Source organism: Oncorhynchus gorbuscha, linkage group LG07 (assembly GCF_021184085.1).
Source record: "Oncorhynchus gorbuscha isolate QuinsamMale2020 ecotype Even-year linkage group LG07, OgorEven_v1.0, whole genome shotgun sequence".
Classification (NCBI taxonomy): domain Eukaryota; kingdom Metazoa; phylum Chordata; class Actinopteri; order Salmoniformes; family Salmonidae; genus Oncorhynchus; species Oncorhynchus gorbuscha.
This window is the reverse complement of record NC_060179.1, coordinates 64,489,239-64,509,203: the sequence shown is the minus strand read 5'-3', so window position 1 is coordinate 64,509,203 and position 19,965 is coordinate 64,489,239. Positions and strand designations below refer to the sequence as shown.

General features: G+C 42.2%; 1 protein-coding gene across 5 annotated transcripts in view; it reads right to left on the bottom strand.

Annotated features, from left to right (window-relative positions):
• sdk2b (sidekick cell adhesion molecule 2b) overlaps nucleotides 1-15,975 on the bottom strand; it is a 539,954-nt gene extending 523,979 nt beyond the window's left edge. For 4 of the 5 annotated variants that reach the window (XM_046357200.1, XM_046357198.1, XM_046357201.1 and 1 more), the window contains exon 1: nucleotides 14,786-15,975. In XM_046357200.1, the coding sequence (XP_046213156.1) occupies nucleotides 14,786-14,870 (85 nt within the window). In that variant the 5' untranslated portion in view covers nucleotides 14,871-15,975. The remainder of the gene's footprint in view (nucleotides 1-14,785) is intronic. The other variant, XM_046357203.1, reaches the window with a different exon arrangement.
• Nucleotides 15,976-19,965: the final 3,990 nt, after the last annotated feature.

The window sequence follows — 19,965 nt, the reverse complement described above, 5'->3', positions numbered from 1 at the left end:
TCAGGTTTGCACAAATGCTGCCATCTATTCACTGTTTCTGTCACAGTGGGTACATCTCCTATATATTTCCTGATAAACTCAGTCACTGTATCCTTTATTTCAATATTATTTCAGAGGCTACCCGGAACATATCCCAGCCCGCACGATCAAAACAATCTTGAAGCATGGATTCCGATTGGTAAGACCAGAGTAGCAAGTAACAGTAACAGTCCGTAGCACGGGTGCATGCTGTTTGAGTTTCTGCCTATAGGAAGGGAGGACCAAAATGGAGTCGTGATCAGAGTTACCAAAGGGAGGGAGCGTGCGGGGGAGGGTCTTGTAGGCATTTTGAAAAGTTGAGTAGCAGTGGTCCAATGTTTTCTCAGAGCGAGTGCTACAGTCAATGTGTTGGTAGAACTTCAGTAGCATTTTCCTCAGATTAGCTTTGTTAAAATCCCTGGCTACAATAAATGCGGCCTCAGGATATGTGGTTTCCAGTTTGCATAGAGTCCAGTGTAGTTATTTGAGGGCCGTTGTGGTATCGGCTTGTGGGGGAATATACACGGCTGTGACTATAACCAAAGATAATTATCTTGGGATGTAATACCGTTGGCATTTGATTGTGAGGTATTCTAGGTCGGGTGAACAAAAGGACTTGAGTTTCTGTATGTTATCACAATCCCACCATGAGTAGTTAATCATGAAACATACATCCCCGCCCTTCTTCTTCCCGGAGAGATCTTTATTTAACTGAGAACCCAACTGGCTGTATGGACTCAGACAGTATATCCCGAGAGCCATGTTTCCGTGAAACAGAGTCTGTTATGATTCGTTGATGTCTTTATGGAAGGAGATCCTAGCCCTGAGCTTGTCAACTTTATTATCCAGAGACTGAACATATGCGAGTAATATACTCGGAAGCGATGGGTGGCGTGCGTGCCTCCTGAGTTGGACTAGGAGTCTACTCTGAATACCTCTTCTCTGCCGGCAATGTTTTGGATCAGCCTCTGGAATCAGTTCAATTTCCCTGGGGGATAAGAACAAAGGATCCAATTCGGGAAACTCGTGTTCCTGATCGCAATGCTGGTAATGCTGGTGAGCTACCGCTGCTCTGATATCCAAAAGTTATTTCCGGTTGTATTTAACAAAAACTACATTCTGGCTAATAATGTAAGAAATAACACATAAAAAAAAATACTGCAAAGTGTCTTTGAAGCTAGAAGCAGAGTTGCCCTATCTGTCAGCACCATCTTGCTGTTAATCGTGTTGTTGACGCTGGCGTGATGATGCGGTTTCCTGTTTAGTTTAGAGGTCACGTCGAAGTACATTTCAAATGTAACAGATTTGAAGTGCTCTGCGCTTTCCCATACTAGACAGTTTTCTCTCTCAGGTGTTCTTGGAAGATCACCCTTGAAAGAACAGGACAATGCATAATGCACATGTGCATATGGAAACAGCCTATGTGTATGCTATGTGACTGTGTGAATCACTATCTTCACTGTGTGTATGTACGCCAGGGATTCCATTAGGAAAAATGTGGCGTCAAACAACATGACCGGGAAGATTTGAATTGACCAACCATTTGAGAAATTTACCAGACCCCTATGTGTTGAGTGTGTAACCATTAGGGAGTCTACCCACGGTGCTCAGAATGACAAGAAGAAGGGGAGAGGTGTGTGAGGAAGACATAGGCGAGTCTCTCCAGAATGGCTCAGCTTTCTCCCGTCAATTCTTGCACATTCATTGTTTCATTCTGTAAATTGTTTGCCGTTGATTGTTCATTTTGATCAATTCCCCATTATACATGTAGCCTAATGGAGAATTAATCAAAATAGTATCTCAATACATATAGAAAGGGAGGCAGACAGCTTGAGTACAGAGATGAATGCAATTGAAAGAACCTGAATTTATCATATTTTCTACTGTTTTTATTAGTCGGCTTTATGAATTTTGACTTAGGCCTACTGCTGCATTGGCCTATCGGCTAAGGCTATGAGTTCCATGCACTCATTTTGTTAGCCGCCAATGGATCCCGGAGTGTCAATGTTCCGTATGGCGGAGGCTGGTTGTCACGCCTACTCCTGCTTCCTCTCTCTGGCATTCGGCGTCACTGGTCTACTAACCTCCGGTCCTGGCAACCCACATTCATTGCGCAGACCTGGCAACCATCATTGCGCACACCAGCTCCCCATCACTAAGCACACCTGGACTTCATCACCACCGTGATTACTCTCCCTTCATATAGCCGTCAGCTACCTCAGTCGTCAGCCAGTATTGGTTATGTTCAGTACACAGCTCCTGTTTTGTATTGGTGTTATTATTATTATTAATAATAATAATAATAGTAGTAGTAGTAATATTAATAAACTGAAATTCTGCACCTGCTTCCAGACTCCCTGCGTTACACTTATGCTCTAATATAAACTTAATTCAGATTTTTATGATTAACCATGTGACAATGCTTTTGAGAAACAAAAACATTATTATTGAAATGAAACTGTTCAATGAAAATGTGCATATGAAAATCATAACTGGCACGCAGATAGGTAGAAATTGTAGGACAAATCATAAGCTTCCCCAAACTCTAAATTTACACGCAGCCTATGAGGTCTTTATAGAATAATTGCCTCCACATTTCTATGGCCGGATATGACTATAGGCTCCTTTGACGCAAGGTAAGACATGCGTCATAATATGAAGTAAAACATTCAGGTTTGAAACATTTAAGTAGGCCTATGTTTTCAAAATGCATACTGCCTCCAGCTCACATTGTAAAGTGGTGGTGATGTGCTGATAGCCAGTTGCCTGCACTTGAATGGTGGCACAATTAATGGGTTTATAAATGTAAGTTTTACTCCAGTAGCAACAAGCTGAGGAGCTGCAGGGGAAATTATGCTCAAAATAGGCTCTGTGTGCTGTGTGCACGTATTGTGCTGGATAAATAAGATAGGCTACATGATGACTAACGAAAATACCCACATGCCAGTTTAATTCCACTATATTATGCAAATGACCCTATACGGTCAAATGTATTTACATGGACTGGTATTTCCATCAATTAATAAAAAGCATTATTTTGCAATTGGATTTTCGTTCTCCCGTTCGTTATTTTGGCTATGTATTTATATATGGGAAGTGTCACGTCCTGACCTTCGTTCCTTTTTTATGTCTCTATTTTAGTGTGGTCAGGGTGTGAGTTGGGGTGGGCATTCTATGTGTTCTATGTTTTTGTATTTCTGTGTTTGGCCTGGTATGGTTCCCAATCAGAGGCAGCTGTTTATTGTTGTCTCTGATTTTTAGTGTTTTCCCAGGGTTGTAACCTAATAGGACTTATTTTTGTGTTCAGTTTAATAAATTATAACATGAACACTTACCACGCTGCGCGTTGGTCCGATCCTTCATACTCCTCATCAGAAGAGGAGGAAAACCGCTACAGGAAGTCTATTGCAAGGTTGTGCGTAGATATAGCCTACAGGATGCCGTTGTTGGATGAAAATCATTTCATTTGGGAGTATTGAAAGCAATAACTCCCCTCAATGTACTATGAACATTTCATGATTCTAGGACCAAGAAAATATACAGTGCATTCGTAAATTATTACGACCCCTTCATTTTTCCACATTTTGTTATGTTACAACCTTATTCGAAAATGGATTAAATAAAAAAAATGTCCTCATAAATCTACACACAATACCCCATAATGACAAAGCAAAAACAGGTTTTTAGACATTTATGCAAAAAAAATGTTGGTACCCATCCCAGAACTGTGCCTCAACACAAACCTGTCTTGGGGCTCTACGGACAATTTCTTCGACATCATGGCTTGGTTTTTGCTCTGATGTGCACTGTCAACCGATGGTCACTCCGACAGAGCTCCAGAGTTCCTCTGTGGAGATGGGAGAATCTTCCAGTAGGACAACCATCTCTGTAACACTCCACCAATCAGGCAATTATGGAAGAGTGGCCAGACGGAAGCTATTTCTCAGTAAAAGGCACATGACAGCCCGCTTGGAGTTTGCCAAAAGGCACCTAAAGGACTCTCAGACCATGACAAACAAGATTCTCTGGTCTGATAAAACCAAGACAAAACCAGCGTCACGTCTGGAGGAATCCTGTCACCGTCCCTACTGTGAAGCATGGTGGTGGCAGCATTATGCGTTGAGGATGTTTTTCAGCGGCAGGGACTGGGAGACTAGTCAGGATCGAGAGAAAGATAAACGGAGCAAAGTACAAAGATAGATGAAAACCTGCTCCAGAGCGCTCAGGACCTCAGACTGGGGCGAAAGTTCACCTTCCAACAGGAAAACGAGATTAACCACACAGCCACGACAACGGAGTGCCCGGACTTGAACCCAATCGAACATATCTGGAGTGATCTGAATATAGTTGAGCAGCAACGCTCCCCATCCAACCTGAGCGTTAGAGGATCTGCAGAGAAGAATGGGAGAAACTCTCCGAATACAGCTTGTAGCGTCATACCCAAGAAGATTTGACGCTCTAATCGCTGCCAACGGTGCTTCAACAAAGTACTGAGTAAAGGGTCTGAATACTTATGTAAATGTGATATTTCAGTTGTTTCTTTTAATAATACATTTGCAAAAATGTCTAAAAATCTGTTTTTTTGCTTTGTCATTATGTGATATTGTGTGTAGATTTATCAGGGGAAATAACCATTTTAGACATTTTTGAATACGGCTGTAACGTAACAAAATGTGGAAAAGGTGAAGAGGTCTGTAAATTTGCAAATGCATTGTAAAACTGAAATTCCTTAATTGCAATGAAGAGGGTGAGGAGGAGTCTCCTATAGAGAAGTCAAGTCATTCATATTCATGGGCATTACCTGATCTAATCACCCTGAGGCTCTGCTCTTGGCCACAGCAAGTTCACGAGAGGGGGCAGACCTCCCGAGTCCCGCCACAGGGCAGGCAGGAGGGCAATGTGTGTTGGGTGGAGAGGAGGCAGGCTAAAAAGTGACCAAGTTATCCAGGGATGTCCGTGGGGCAAACTGAGAAGAAAGTGAATCAACAGAAAACTGGGCAAACAGAGAAGAAACTGAATCAACAGAAAACTGTGCAAACTGAGAAGAAACTAGATCGATGTAACTTTTGTGAAGCTGGATGAGCCCTGAGGCATACAGGTATGTGTTTTTTCCAAGGCTGAACTTTTGTGTTAGACTAAAACTGGGGCTATTTTTCAGAGAGGTACAGAGATTGCGTAGAACATGACCATGAGGTTGAGCTGACCTGGCCATTAGAATATTTAACAACCATGCTGCTGGTATGGTTTTACCTCTTATCTCTTGTTTCCTAGGATAGTAAAGAACCTTGCCGCTGGCTCGTGTTAGTTACGTCTCCTTTCACCCCTACTCTCAATCTCATAGCAGCTGAACAAGGACACTTGTGATCACACCAAAGACCACGAGGCTTTGAAACAGAACAACCACAAAAAAATCAACATCAAATCAAAGCACGTTCATTTATAAAGCCCGTCGTACATCAGCTGATATCTCAAAGTGCTGTACAGAAACCCAGCCTAAAACCCCAAACAGCAAGCAATGCAGGTGTAGAAGCACGGTAGCTAGGAACAACTCCCTAGAATGAGATAAGTGAGACCTTGATTCAAATGTTCTCTACATAAATACTTTTCAGTGGTTCTCAGAGTCCTAGCTAGCCATGCACACCGAAGTAAGATTTTGATTAACTAAATCAAGGCTACATACATCATGGTCAAGGGGTCAAGGATAGCATCTAAATGGTCATGATGGTGATAGAAAAATTAGGCCCATTCTAAACATCCCCGACATTTCGGGAAGGCCGGGGTAGCCAGCTACAGACTTCCACTGACCCCATGAAGCAGATGACTCACCCCCTTCTCTCATCACCATCCGCATGGACACTAATCTGAATGGCATGCCTTCATCCCTCCATCCAGAGAGGGGCCTTACTCAATCTCTCACTCTGGTGGTAACCAAGTGCCATTCTCTCACTCTCACTGTCCCTCTCCATCTTTATCTCTCGTTTTCCCTTATTATCCCTCTCCCTCCTTCTCAATCTCTCTCTCTCTGTCACTCTCTCTCACTCGCCATTTCGATCTCTCCTTCTCTCTCTCTCTGAAAACTCCTAAAGTCTAGCTCCCTGCCTGTACTGTAAGCCAGTAAGGCTAATCGGATCTAATGTTGAGTGATTTATAAGTGTATGCCAAACATGACATTCCAATTGAGTCCTCCCCTGCTGCTCAGTGTTCCAAAATAGAACCCTGTTAAAGATGACACACAGCAGGCGACCAGAGCACATTGTGTCTATAAGGCCCAGTAAATGAGGAAAGGATCAGGACTAGAGAGAGACTGTGAGAGACGGTATGCTGTAGTTCACCCTAGTTTATTTAAGGAAGTTGTTATCGGAGCTATTCTTTTGTGAAGCCACATGTCATAGGGGGCTTTCAGCTCGCTCCACGGGTCTCATCCTCTAAAAACAAATACAACAGCCAATGTATGGCAGGAAAGAACAATGTTAGACAAACAGTCAATGTCGATGCCGTAATGTAGCTTTTACGAGCTAGCACAAGCATAATAACACTCGATAGCACAAGCATTATAACACTCCCTCGCAAAACCATAATAACTCCAGGGATTTTTCTACCATTAAAATCCTTGGGTGGGCCCGTCTGAACGTTTTGTAAATATATATATATATATATATATATATATATATATATATATATATATATATATATATATATATATATACAGTATCAGTCAAAGGTTTGGACGCACCTACTCATTCATGGGCTATTCTTTATTTGTACTTTTTTCTACATTTTAGAATAATAGTGAAAACATCAAAATTATTAAATAACACATATGGAATCATGTATTAACCAAAAAAAGTGTTAAACAAATCTAAATATATTATATATTTTAGATTCCTTTGCCTTGATGACAGCTTTGCACACTCTTGGCATTTTCTCAACGAACTTCACGAGGTAGTCACCTGGAATGAATTTCTTTCCTTAATGCATTTGAGCCAATCAGTTGTTTTGTGACAAGGTAGGGGTGGTATAAAGAAGATAGCCCTCCTATGGCAAGAACAGCTCAAATAAGCAAAGAGAAAAGTCAGTCCAGCATTACTTTAAGACATGAAGGTCATTAGGATAAGTTCATTAGAGTTAACTGCACCCAAGTAAGAGTTCAAGTAACAGACACATCTCAACATCAACTGTTCAGAGGAGACTGTGTGAATCAGGCCTTTATGGTCGAATTGCTTCAAAGAAAGCCCTACTGAAGGACACCAATAAGAAAAACAGACTTGCTCGGGCCAAGAAACACAAGCAATGGACATTAGACCGGTGTAAATCTGTCCTTTGGTCTGATGAGTCCAAATTTTACATTTTTGGTTTGACCCGCCGTGTCTTTGTGAGATGCAGAGTAGGTGAACGGATGATCTCCGCATGTGTGGTTCCCAGAGTGAAGCATGGAGGAGGAGGTGTGATGGTATGGGGGTGCTTTGCTGGTGACACTGTCGTGATTAATTTAGAATTCAAGGCACACTCAACCAGCATGGCTCAACCAGCATGGCTACCAGCATTCCGCAGTAAAAATTAAATCCCATCTGGTTTGCGCTTAGTGGGACTATCATTTGTTTTTCAACACAAAAATGGCATCAGATTTTCTCTCAGCTCCATGGCAGAATATGTAGAATCGCAGGAAATTAGCTTGAAAACTGCTAAATGTTCTCTCAGCTCTACAGAGACATTTGTAGAATTGCAGGAAATTGGCTTAAATATTCCAAAATGACACCCCCTAAAATGTTTTCTATCCTGCAACGGACCGATCTCACTCATTGCCACGCCCCCTGCCTCCTACCTATACACTCATTGCCATGCCCCCTGGCCCCTACCTATACACTCATTTCCACACCCCCTGGCCCCTACCTAAGCCCTTTTTTTATCCAGAAAAAACCCTGAACCCTCCCTCACTAAAGTCTCCATGATAGAAACACTGTAAAGAACTTGCTAGCTACACAGTATATTAAATTAGTTCATTCATTATGTTCTAGCACATGGGTATTCAATTCTTACTAGAGGTCGACCGATTAATCGGCATGGACGCGGATTATGGCCGATTACATTGCAATCCAGGAGGAGACTGTGTGACAGGCTGGCCACCTGTTATGCGAGTGTAGCAAGGAGCCAAGGTAAGTTGCTAGCTAGCATTAAACTTATCTTATAAAAAAACAATCAATCTTAACATAATCACTAGTTAACTACACATGGTTGATGATATTACTAGTTTATCTAGTGTGTCCTGCTTTGTAAATAATCAATGCGGTGCCTGTTAATTTATCATCGAATCACAGCCTACTTCGCCAAACGGGTGATGATTTAACAAGCGCATTCGCAAAAAAAGCAATGTCTTTGCACCAATGTACCTAACCATAAACATCAATGCCTTTCTTAAAATCAATACACAAGTATATTTTTTTAAACCTGCATATTTTGATAAAATATATTGAGGTTAGCAGGCACTTCTCTTGCGTTCTGTGCAAGCAGAGTCAGGGTATTATGGAGCAGTTTGGGACGCCTGTCTCGTTGCAAATTGTGCGAAGACCATTTCTTCCTAACAAAGACCGTAATTAATTTGCCAGAATTGTACATAATTATGACATAACATTGAAGGTTGTGCAATGTAACAGCAATATTTAGACTTATGGATGCCACCCGTTAGATAAAATACAGAACGGTTACGTATTTCACTGAAAGAATAAATGTTTTGTTTTCGAAATGATAGTTTCCAAATTTTACCATATTAATGACCTAAGGCTCATGTTTCTGTGTGTTTATTATATTTTAATTAGGTCTATGATTTGATAATTAATAGAGGAGTCTGACTGAGCAGTGGTAGGCAGAAGCAGGCTTGTAAGCATTCATTCAAACAGCACTTTCCTGCGTTTGCCAACAGCTCTTCGCAATGCTTGAAGCACATTTCTGTTTATGACTTCAAGCCTATCTACTCCCGGGATTAGGCTGGCAATACTATAGTGCCTATAAGAACATCCAACAGTCAAAGGTATATGAAATACAAATGTATAGAGATAAATAGTCCTATAATTCCTATAATAACTACAACCTAAAACTTCTTAACTGGGAATATTGAAGACTCTTGTTAAAAGGAACCACCAGCTTTCATATGTTCTCAAGTTCTGAGCAAGGAACTTAAACGTTACTTTTTTACATATTGCACTTTTACTTTCTTCTTCAACACTGTGTTTTGCATTATTTAAACCAAATTGAACATGTTTCATTATATATTTGAGACTAAATGGATTTTTATTTATGTATTACTTTAAGTTAAAATAAAAGTGTTCATTCAGTATTATTGTAATTGTCATTATTACAAATATATACAGTATATAAAAATCAGCAGATTAATCGGTACCGGCTTTCTTTGGTCCTTCAATAATCGGTTTCCGCGTTGAAAAATCATAATTGGTCGACCTCTAATTCTTACCCTATGAAGTCTGGAGCCTGCTGGTTTTCTGTTCTAGCTGACAATTAATTGCACCCACCTGGTGTCCCAGGTCCAAATCGGTCCCTGAATGTAGGTGAACAATGAAAAAACGCAGTGGCTTCGGGGTCCAGAGTTGAGTTTGAGGGTTTTAGTATGTTGTTTAATGATGTTTGACATGACAGTGGATATTCAGCATACTGGGCATCATGGCTGGCTCCTTTCTCTGTGGTCTTTAATGTGTGTGTGTCATTACAACGCTTCAGTCCGCTCTGATCAAGGCCGTCCGGCCCTGCCTCTGTTGAAAGGCCATTTCACTGGACTAGTCATTAAAATGTGGGCGATGGACACACACTCACATTAAAACGGACGGGGCTGTCGGTCCAGAGTCAGGTCGCTCTGCTCTGCACGCCTCCTAATGTCCTTTAATCATTGGAGGGAAAGGGCCCAGCGCTCTGGTCACTCTGCTCTCAACGAGCAGCGCTGCACTCAGAGACAGTATGAAGAGTGTCCAATTAATTCCTGGGGGTCCTGACCCCTGAATCCATAATGAAAGTTGGGCCAGGCAGACAATGCTGCCAATAGACAGAGCAGAGAAGAACATTGACAGCTATAACTCCTCCATCTCCCTTTACATATGCACGTAAGCATGCATGTGCATGCACACAGACACACACTCACACACTACACTACACTCTCTCACACACACAAACACACACGCAGTACAGTACACACACACACATTACGCATACAGTGTGAAACCTGACAATGTCAGGAATGTTAATCCCATGATGTGTAAGTTATCAATCCACAGTAAATGTCAGAGGGAGAGGATCTGCCCTCATGAATGATGGATATATATCGCAGCTTGTTTTCTCCTAGTCTGCGTCCCAAATGGCACCGTATTCCCTTTATGGTGCACAACTTTTTTTTACCAGGTCCCATAGGGCTCTGGTGAAAAGTAGTGCACTATGTAGGGAATAGGGTGCCATTTGGAATACAGAGAGTCTCCTCGCCATTGTATTATAGAGTGGGACAGTGCTGCTGAGGGCTTATACTACATCTCCAGACGTAACATAGCTCATCCCTTCTAGCAGCAGCAATACCTGAATCGCAATGACATTACCATACTGCTCCACTGGCTGCTCGGGCTAGCTGCAGACACAAGGAGGCGAGGAGGAAGGAGAAGGAAAGGATGACACGCTCGCTGCTTTTGGATTCTCTCTCTACCTGGCTCAAGTTATAGAGCATTGTGGAGATGTGAGATATTTAGAAAATAAGATTCTAAATGCACACCGTCAAGGAAGAATTGAAAGCCCGCATGAACTTTTTTTTCTCCATTTTCAGTAACAATATATGTGCAGGTAGGGGTGCTAGAGAGGAGCCTACCCTTCTTCTCTCTTTACCTGCTTAGGGAAAGGCTGCACAGCGGGTACTGGCATCCATCCTCTCTGGGGATCAGGTCTAAGCTTAATAACAATTCAGAATAATTCATGCTCCAGCCATTGTGGCTTCTGCAACTAAATGCACACTGAAGGTTTCTACCCCTTTGAGGACATCGACTCCAGTGGGTGAACATGTACCACAAGTGGCTATCTATACGCATCTCTGTGAGAAAATAGGGCTACATAAATCATTCAAAACACACACACACACACACAACCAAAAGACTCTTTTCACATTCAGCATGCGTTTGCCCAGACAGTATTTTATGAATACCAGCATGCGTTTGCCCAGACAGTATTTTATGAATACCAGCATGTGTTGAATCTGTTTATTTACAGCTGCTTGTTTGCTATGCAAACATTCATCTCGATGGGACCACTGCTTGATTAATTAATTAGGACTTATTAATTAAATTAGCATTTGTCCACAGCTGGGCTTCTAATCGCAAATTCATAGCGAGTGTTCAAACATCAGAATAATATTTGCCCCAATACTATGTTTAATAACAGTAGACAATAATGTCTATTTTCATTCAAATGACATCAATTAAAAGCATACAATACAATCCATCATTATTTATGAAGTAAAAGCAAGTTTGAGGTCAGTGTAGCAAATCGTAATACAGTAGCTTCATGAATTGTATTGAATCGATGAATCGATTAGTTGTTGAGTACAATGACGTCTGTCAAGTACTCCAACTTGTCCCTGTGGTAATGCAACTATACTGCATGAGAAAAGCACTGTCATGCCATGTTAGAGAGAGAGAGAGAGAGAGAGAGACAGAGAAAGAGAGAGAGAGAAAGAGAGAGAGAGCAAAAGAGAGAGAGAGCAAAAGAGAGAGAGCAAGAGCAAAAAGAGAGAGAGAGAGCAAAAGTGAGAGAGAGACAGAGAGAGAGAGAGAGAGAGAGAGAGAGAGAGAGAGAGAGACAGAGAGAGAGAGACCGAGAGAGAGAAAGAGAGAGAGAGAGAGAGAGAGAGACACAGAGAGAGAGAGACAGAGAGAGAGACAGAGAGAGAGACACAGAGCGAGAGAGACAGAGAGAGAGAGAGAGAGAGAGAGAGAGAGAGAGAGAGTTGTTGAGAGTATATGTTGTCTACCTCACTTGCCTTGGCAATGTTAACACATGTTTCCCATGCCAATAAAGCCCTTGAATTGAAATTGAATTGAGAGAGAGAGAGAGAGAGAGCAAAAGAGAGAGAGAGAGCGAGAGAGAGAGCAAAAGAGAGAGAGAGAGAGAGAGAGAGAGAGAGAGAGAGAGAGAGAGAGAGAGAGAGAGAGAGAGAGAGAGAGAGAGAGAGAGCAAAAGAGAGAGAGAGAGAGCAAAAGAGAGAGAGAGAGAGAGAGAGGTGAATGACAGAATAAAACGTTTCCATTATTCAAGACATTGGATTCCTTTTTACACCACACCAGCAGTGGTATAATTCTAGACATTGGAATCCTTTTTACACCACACCAGCAGTGGTATAATTCTAGACATTGGAATCCTTTTTACACCACACCAGCAGTGGTATAATTCTAGACATTGGAATCCTTTTTACACCACACCAGCAGTGGTATAATTCTAGACATTAGATTCCTTTTTACACCACACCAGCAGTGGTATAATTCTAGACATTGGAATCCTTTTTACACCACACCAGCAGTGGTATAATTCTAGACATTGGAATCCTTTTTACACCACACCAGCAGTGGTATAATTCTAGACATTGGAATCCTTTTTACACCACACCAGCAGTGGTATAATTCTAGACATTGGGATCCTTTTTACACCACACCAGCAGTGGTATAATTCTAGACATTGGAATCCTTTTTACACCACACCAGCAGTGGTATAATTCTAGACATTGGGTTCCTTTTTACACCACACCAGCAGTGGCGAGGAGACACCGGGGGAACAGGCGGTTTAATAAACACAGTCAAGGCTGCAAAGAGCAGAGCAATTTGACACAGTTTTAACCATCTTTGGGCTCAGGCTCCTGTTTGTGTGTGTGTGTGTGTGTGTGTGTGTGTGTGTGTGTGTGTGTGTGTGTGTGTGTGTGTGTGTGTGTGTGTGTGTGTGTGTGTGTGTGTGTGTGTGTGTGTGTGTGTGTGTGTGTGTGTGTGTGTGTGTGTGTGTGTGTGTGTGTGTGTGTGTGTGTGTGTGTCTGTCTGAGACACACTAATAACAAACGGTTCTATATAGTGCCTTTCCTTTCCTAAAGTTCTATTCTGAACAAAAATAGAAATGCAACATTTCAAAGATTTGACTGAGTTACAGTTCATATACGAAATCAGTCAATTAAAATAATTAATTAGCCCCTCATCTATGGATTTCACATAACTGGGATTACAGATAAGCATCTGTTGGTCACAGATACCTTAAAATCAGAAAACCAGTCAGTATTTGGTGGGATCCTAATGTGTCTCATGCAATGCGACACATCTCCTTTGCATAGAGTTGATCAGGCTGTTGATTGTGGCCTGTAGAATGTTGTCCCACTCCTCTTCAATGGCTGTGCGAAGTTGCTGGATTTTGGCGGGAACTGGAACACGCTGTCGTACACGTCAATCCAGAGCATCCCAAACGTCTGGTGAATATCCAGGAAGAACTATGAGATTTTCATCTTGTGTACAGACCGTTGCGACATGGGGCCATGCATTATCATGCTGAAACATGAAGTGATGGTGGCGGATGAATGGCACGACAACAGGCCTCACGATCTCGTCATGGTATCTCTGTGCATTCAAATTGCCATCGATAACATGCCATTGTGTTTGTTGTCCGTAACTTATGCCTGCCTGCCCATACCATGACCCCACCGCCACCATGGGGCAGTCTGTTCACAACGTTGACATCAGCAAAACGTCACGCCAACACAACGCCATACACATGGTCTGCAGTTGTGAGGCCGGTTGGACCTACTGGAGATGGCTTATGGTAGAGAAATGAATTCTCTGGCAACACCTCTGGTGGACATTCCTGCAGTCACCATGCCAATTGCACTCTCCCTCAAAACATGAGACATCTGTGGCATTGTGTTGTGTGACAAAATGGCACATTTTAGAGTGGCCTTTTATTGTCCCCAGAACAAGGTGCACCAGTGTAATGATCATGCTGTTTCATCAGCTTCTAGATATGCCACACCTGTCAGGGGGATTCTCTTGGCAAATGAGAAACGCTCACTAACAGGAATGTAAACAAATGTATGCACACATGTTGAGATAAATAATCATTTTGTGTGTATGGAACATTTCTGGAATCTTTTATTTCAGCGCATGAAACATGGGACCAACACTACACATGCTGCATTTATATTTTTGTTCAGTATATAAATAACTGTTAAAAAAGGGCTCCACAATGGTTACAACCCTTTTTTATGGTTCTTTATAGAACATTTATAAATAACTTCTATCAATCTCAAAGGTTTTTTGAGTCTTTCACAAGATACCATCACTGGCCATAGTCATATATACCACGAAATAGCACTAGCACAACAGATAAGACCAGCTGGAATGGCACTCAGGGCTGCACAAAAAGAGATGTCCCCTACCATGTCCCAAAATCAAACCTAAACAGCCACCGCCCCTACATTTTAATGCTCACTAAAATAACCCTTTTTTGAACTGTAAAGAACCATTTGAAGGCCTCAAAGGGTTCTTTGGGTCAGTATGGTTCCACATAGAACCACCACCTTTCCCAAAGAACCCTTGAGAAACTCTCACTTTTTGGTGTGTAGGCATAGGCTAAACAGTACCGCCTTCAAAGTCCACAGATGAGGACATGGGGACGATTCATTCACGCTGTTGCACGAAAGCACTGAACGGCAAAGGGACATAAAGCCTGCACTGGTAGGCTACGGAAAACGGAATCATCTTACCTTGGGCTGTTGTGTAGTGGATAAACAGGGAAAACAATAAAATCCACGAGGCGCGCCACCTCAGTCCAGGCGAAACTCCAGCCATTGTCCACAGCCGGGCTAAATAAACAGCGTGTGTCCGGCACGCTGAATAGATGTTGTGCCGCTGACCAAGTCGTCCCGGAGTTATCGTGTCTGTGTTGAGTTGTATGTGTGGATCTTGCAACTGTCCGCTCTGTGAACGTTGTTGTCGCTGAAACCGGGCAATCTCAGGGCGCTCAAGCGAGACCGCGCGATCCAACAATCGCCAACTGCTCAGAAGGAACGGTATGTGGAGCAGATCAATTGGAAGTTTGTACAGTCACACACAGGACTGAAATAATATGAGTAAATTCCAACTAACATAAGCCCATAAATGCAATTATCGATAGGCTTATGCAATACCGTGGTCAATAAATTGAGTATCTGTCCTTTAAACTGTAACCTTTTGGATAAAAATAGGAGCAGAGTCCATGTTGACTGCAGGATACAGAGCTATTGTGTTTTCACTCAATTGTAGCAGACACTGGCAATCGTGGCTTTCAGTCTGTCTTGCAAGGAGGCAGACCTATTTAAAAAAAAATTAGGCTACGAATGGCAACAAAACAGCCTGACCCTTTCTGGGTTCCTTTGATAAAAATCAGTTTCAGATTGCCGAGCAAAGTTCAATCATAAACCTTTCAATTCTCACAGCACCTGCATCGGGAGCAAGTATACATCATCAAATATCAATATAGGCAACTATTTCAACAGCAATACTTGTCCCGTTTCCATAAAAAAAATGTTCATAAAGTGTATCCTCTTCTGGTGATGGTCAGGATGGATGATTATCTCTGGTCGTAGCTATTGAAGAAGGGAGAGTGCTGGAGAGATGAGTTTAGCTCCCTGAATCCGTTATGTGCTTGAGCAATACCAGCGATGCGCCCGGCATGAGTCGCAAAAGTTTCCAAAGACGATTCCCGCGTCAGGTCCGGGAATTCCCTTGGTGAAAACGAATCTATTCACTCAGTGGTAGTGGTACATTTCGTGGAAAGTATTAGGGAAAAGGGGAGTGGGAGAGAAATGTTCAATAATAACGCTATCATCGATGTCTTCGGAGGCGGAGGAGCACGGTTTGTCTGTGTGCTTTGAAGGCAGCGTCCACTGTTCCTTTTGCGAATCATAGAACTGTGTCTATCGGTCTCGGTCGGTCTGCATCTAGCATGCGCGTGTATGGGAGGGTAGCAGGTTGCCACCACGCGGCAGAGCGCAATAAAGCATCCATTACCAAGCGATAGAGAACAGCCCATGACCGACATGCACAGATGTAAAGACTACTTTCAGAAAGCACATATACGTACCTGGTTGATGAATAAATAATTTCAATTTTATTTGATACAATACACAAGTGACACTCCTGTTTTCTGCTAGGCTACAATAGTAGGTTGAATAAGTTACCCACTGTGCAAAAACTGGTTGAATCAACGTTGTTTAAAAAAAAGTGTGATGTTGAATCAAAGTTAAAAAAATATTGGATTTGCAAAAAGTCATCATATAAGAGCATTTCTTATATTTTGCACCCAACGTTTAACCTCAATGAAATGTTTTGTAGATTTAATGTTGAATCCATTTTAGTTGACAACCAGTGCATGGGTCAAATCATTGGGGAAGTCAAGCCAGAACAAAATGCCATCAAAAGTTAGGACACACCTACTCATTCCAGGGTTTTTCTTTATTTTCACTATTTTCTACATTGTAGAATACTAGTGAAGATGTCAAAAATATGAAAGAACACAAGTGGAATCATGTAGTAACCAAAAAAGTGTTAATCAAATCAAAATATATTTACATTTGAGATTCTTCAAAGTAGCCACCCTTTGCCTTGATGACAGCTTTGCACACTCTTGGCATTCTCTTAACCAGCTTCATGAGGCAGTCACCTGGAATGCATTTCAATTAATAGGTGTGCCTTGTTAAAAGTTCATTTGTAGAATTTCTTTCCTTCTAAAAGCATTTCAGCCAATCATTTGTGTTGTGACAAGGTAGGGGGGTATACAGAAGATAGCCCTATTTGGTAAAATACCAAGTCCATATTATGGCAAGAACAGCTCAAATAAGCAAAGAGAAACAACAGTCCATCATTACTTTAAAACATGAAGGTCAGTCAATCTGAAACATTTCTAAAACTTTGAATGTTTCTTCAAGTGCAGTCACAAAAACCATCAAGCGCTATAATGAAACTAGATGTCGTGAGGACCGCCACAGGAAAGGAAGACGCAGAGTTACCTCTGCTGCAGAGGATAAGTTCATTAGAGTTAACTGCACCTCAGCAATTGCAGCACAAATAAATGCTTCAAGGGGGTTCAAGTAACAGACACATCTCAACATGAACTATTCAGAGGAGACTGCATGAATCAGGCCTTCATGGTCCAATTGCTTCAAACAAAACACTACTAAAGGACACCGATAAGAAGAAGAGACTTGCTTGGGCGAAGAAACAAGAGCAATGGACATTAGATCAGTGAAAATCTATGATTTGGTCTGATGAGTCTGTCCTTAGGTCCTTTGGTCTGATGAGTCCAAATTCGTCCACCACCGTGTCTTTGTGAGACGCAGAGTAGGTGAACGGATGATCTCTGCATGTGTGGTTCCCACCGTGTAGCAAGGAGGAGGAGGTGTGATGGTGTAGGGGTGCTTTGCTGGTGACACTGTCAGTGATTTATGTAGAATTCAAGGCACACTTACCCAGCATGGCTACCACTGCATTCTGCAGCAATGCACCATCCCATCTGGTTTTTGCTTGGTTTTCAACAGGACAATGACCCAAACACACCTCCAGGCTGTGTAAGGACTATTTGACCAAGAAGGAGAGTTATGATGTTATATCCTTCCTGTTTGGCCCTGTTCGGGGGTGTCCTCGGATGGGGCCACAGTGTCTCCTGACCCCTCCTGTCTCAGCCTCCAGTATTTATGCTGCAGTAGTTTGTGTCGGGGGGCTAGGGTCAGTTTGTTATATCTGGAGTACTTCTCCTGTCCTATTCGGTGTCCTGTGTGAATCTAAGTTTGCGTTCTCTAATTCTCTCCTTCTTTCTTTCTCTCTCTCGGGGGACCTGAGCCCTAGGACCATGCCCCAGGACTACCTGACATGATGACTCCTTGCTGTCCCCAGTCCACCTGGCCATGCTGCTGCTCCAGTTTCAACTGACCTGAGCCCTAGGACCATGCCCCAGGACTACCTGACATGATGACTCCTTGCTGTCCCCAGTCCACCTGGCCATGCTGCTGCTCCAGTTTGAACTGTTCTGCCTTACTATTATTTGACCATGCTGGTCATTTATGAACATTTGAACATCTTGGCCATGTTCTGTTATAATCTCCACCTGGCACAGCCAGAAGAGGACTGGCCACCCCACATATGCTCTCTCTAATTCTCTCTTTCTTTCTCTCTCTCGGAGGACCTGAGCCCAAGGACCGTGCCCCAGGACGACCTGACATGATGACTCCTTGCTGTCCCCAGTCCACCTGACTGTGCTGCTGCTCCAGTTTAAACTGTTCTGCCTTGTTATTATTCGACCATGCTGGTCATTTATGAACATTTGAACATCTTGGCCATGTTCTGTTATAATCTCCACCCGGCACAGCCAGAAGAGGACTGGCCACCCCACATAGCCTGGTTCCTCTCTAGGTTTCTTCCTAGGTTTTGGCCTTTCTAGGGAGTTTTTCCTAGCCACCATGCTTCTACACCTGCATTGCTTGCTGTTTGGGGTTTTAGGCTGGGTTTCTGTACAGCACTTTGAGATATCAGCTGATGTACGGAGGGCTATATAAATAACATTTGATTTGATTTGATTTGATCAGATAACCTGGCATCTACAATCACCCTACCTGGGTTGGAATGAGTTGGATCGCAGAGTGAAGGAAAAACATCCAACAAGTGCTCAGCATATGTGGGAACTCCTTCAAGACTGTTGGAAAAAGCATTCCTCAGGATGCTCGTTGAGAGAATGCCAAGTGTGTGCAAAGCTGTCATCAAGACAAAGGGTGGCTACTTTGAAGAATCTCAAATATGTTTTGATTTGTTTAACACTTTTGGTTACTACATGATTCCATGTGTTATTATTCTACAATGTACAAACTTGTAAAAAAAATCAAGAAAAACCCTTGAATCAGTAGGTGTGTCCAAACACATTGTACTGTATGTGTTGTGATAATTGCGTTGTTTGCTCTATAACATGTTAGTTAATTTGCCTTGCGATGATATATGCCTTGGCCGAGCCAATAAAAAGACACTTAGGCAGAATAAATTCAACCACACTGTTGTTTCATCACAAAACCAGAGAGCAACCTAATAATAAATAATAATAATAATATAATAATAATAATAATAATATATGCCATTTAGCAGACACTTTTATCCAAAGCGACTTACAGTCATGTGTGCATACATTCTACGTATGGGTGGTCCCGGGGATTGAACCCACTACCCTGGCGTTACAAGCGCCATGCTCTACCAACTGAGCTACAGAAGGACCATCAACCTCTCTCAGCTGAAGTCCACAAAGTAACAGACAGTTACATGACCTACAGCAAGGTCAAGAAAGTTAATGTTTCCTACATTTTCGGACTACTAAACAACTATTGATTTAGAACCACAAAGAGTTACTGCAGTTAGAAAAGATAAACAGGAGCTGCCTCCACTTTTGCAGCACCATTTCAACTTCAACATTGAAACATAATTAAGCAACCTATGCTTAGTCTAATACAGTGACATCTAAAATATATAAAAAACGGTTTAGTCCAATCAACATAAGCTAAATATGATGGGACTGTCCATGGTTCTGTGTATGTGTGTGCATTCGTGCAAGTAGGAAAAACATGTTGACTCACCCTACTTGTAAATAAACGGCAATGCCATCCTCCTCTATTTCATGATGACGAAACAGTCTATGACTGTAATACAGTATGCATGTACATTTCTTTTTGTCCTAGGCTATCTGGCTAAAATACTTGCTCACGGAGAATTAAGTAAAACCACAAGTCCAAACCCCTATCTCCATCCATGGCTAATGTAGGAAAGGGACAATTTTAGCTTGCTAGCTAGCCACCGGACGAGATCAACATAAAGAGATGCAACAATTCAACCTGTTTCTGTCAATGACGTATTTCTCTGTGATCGAAGTGAA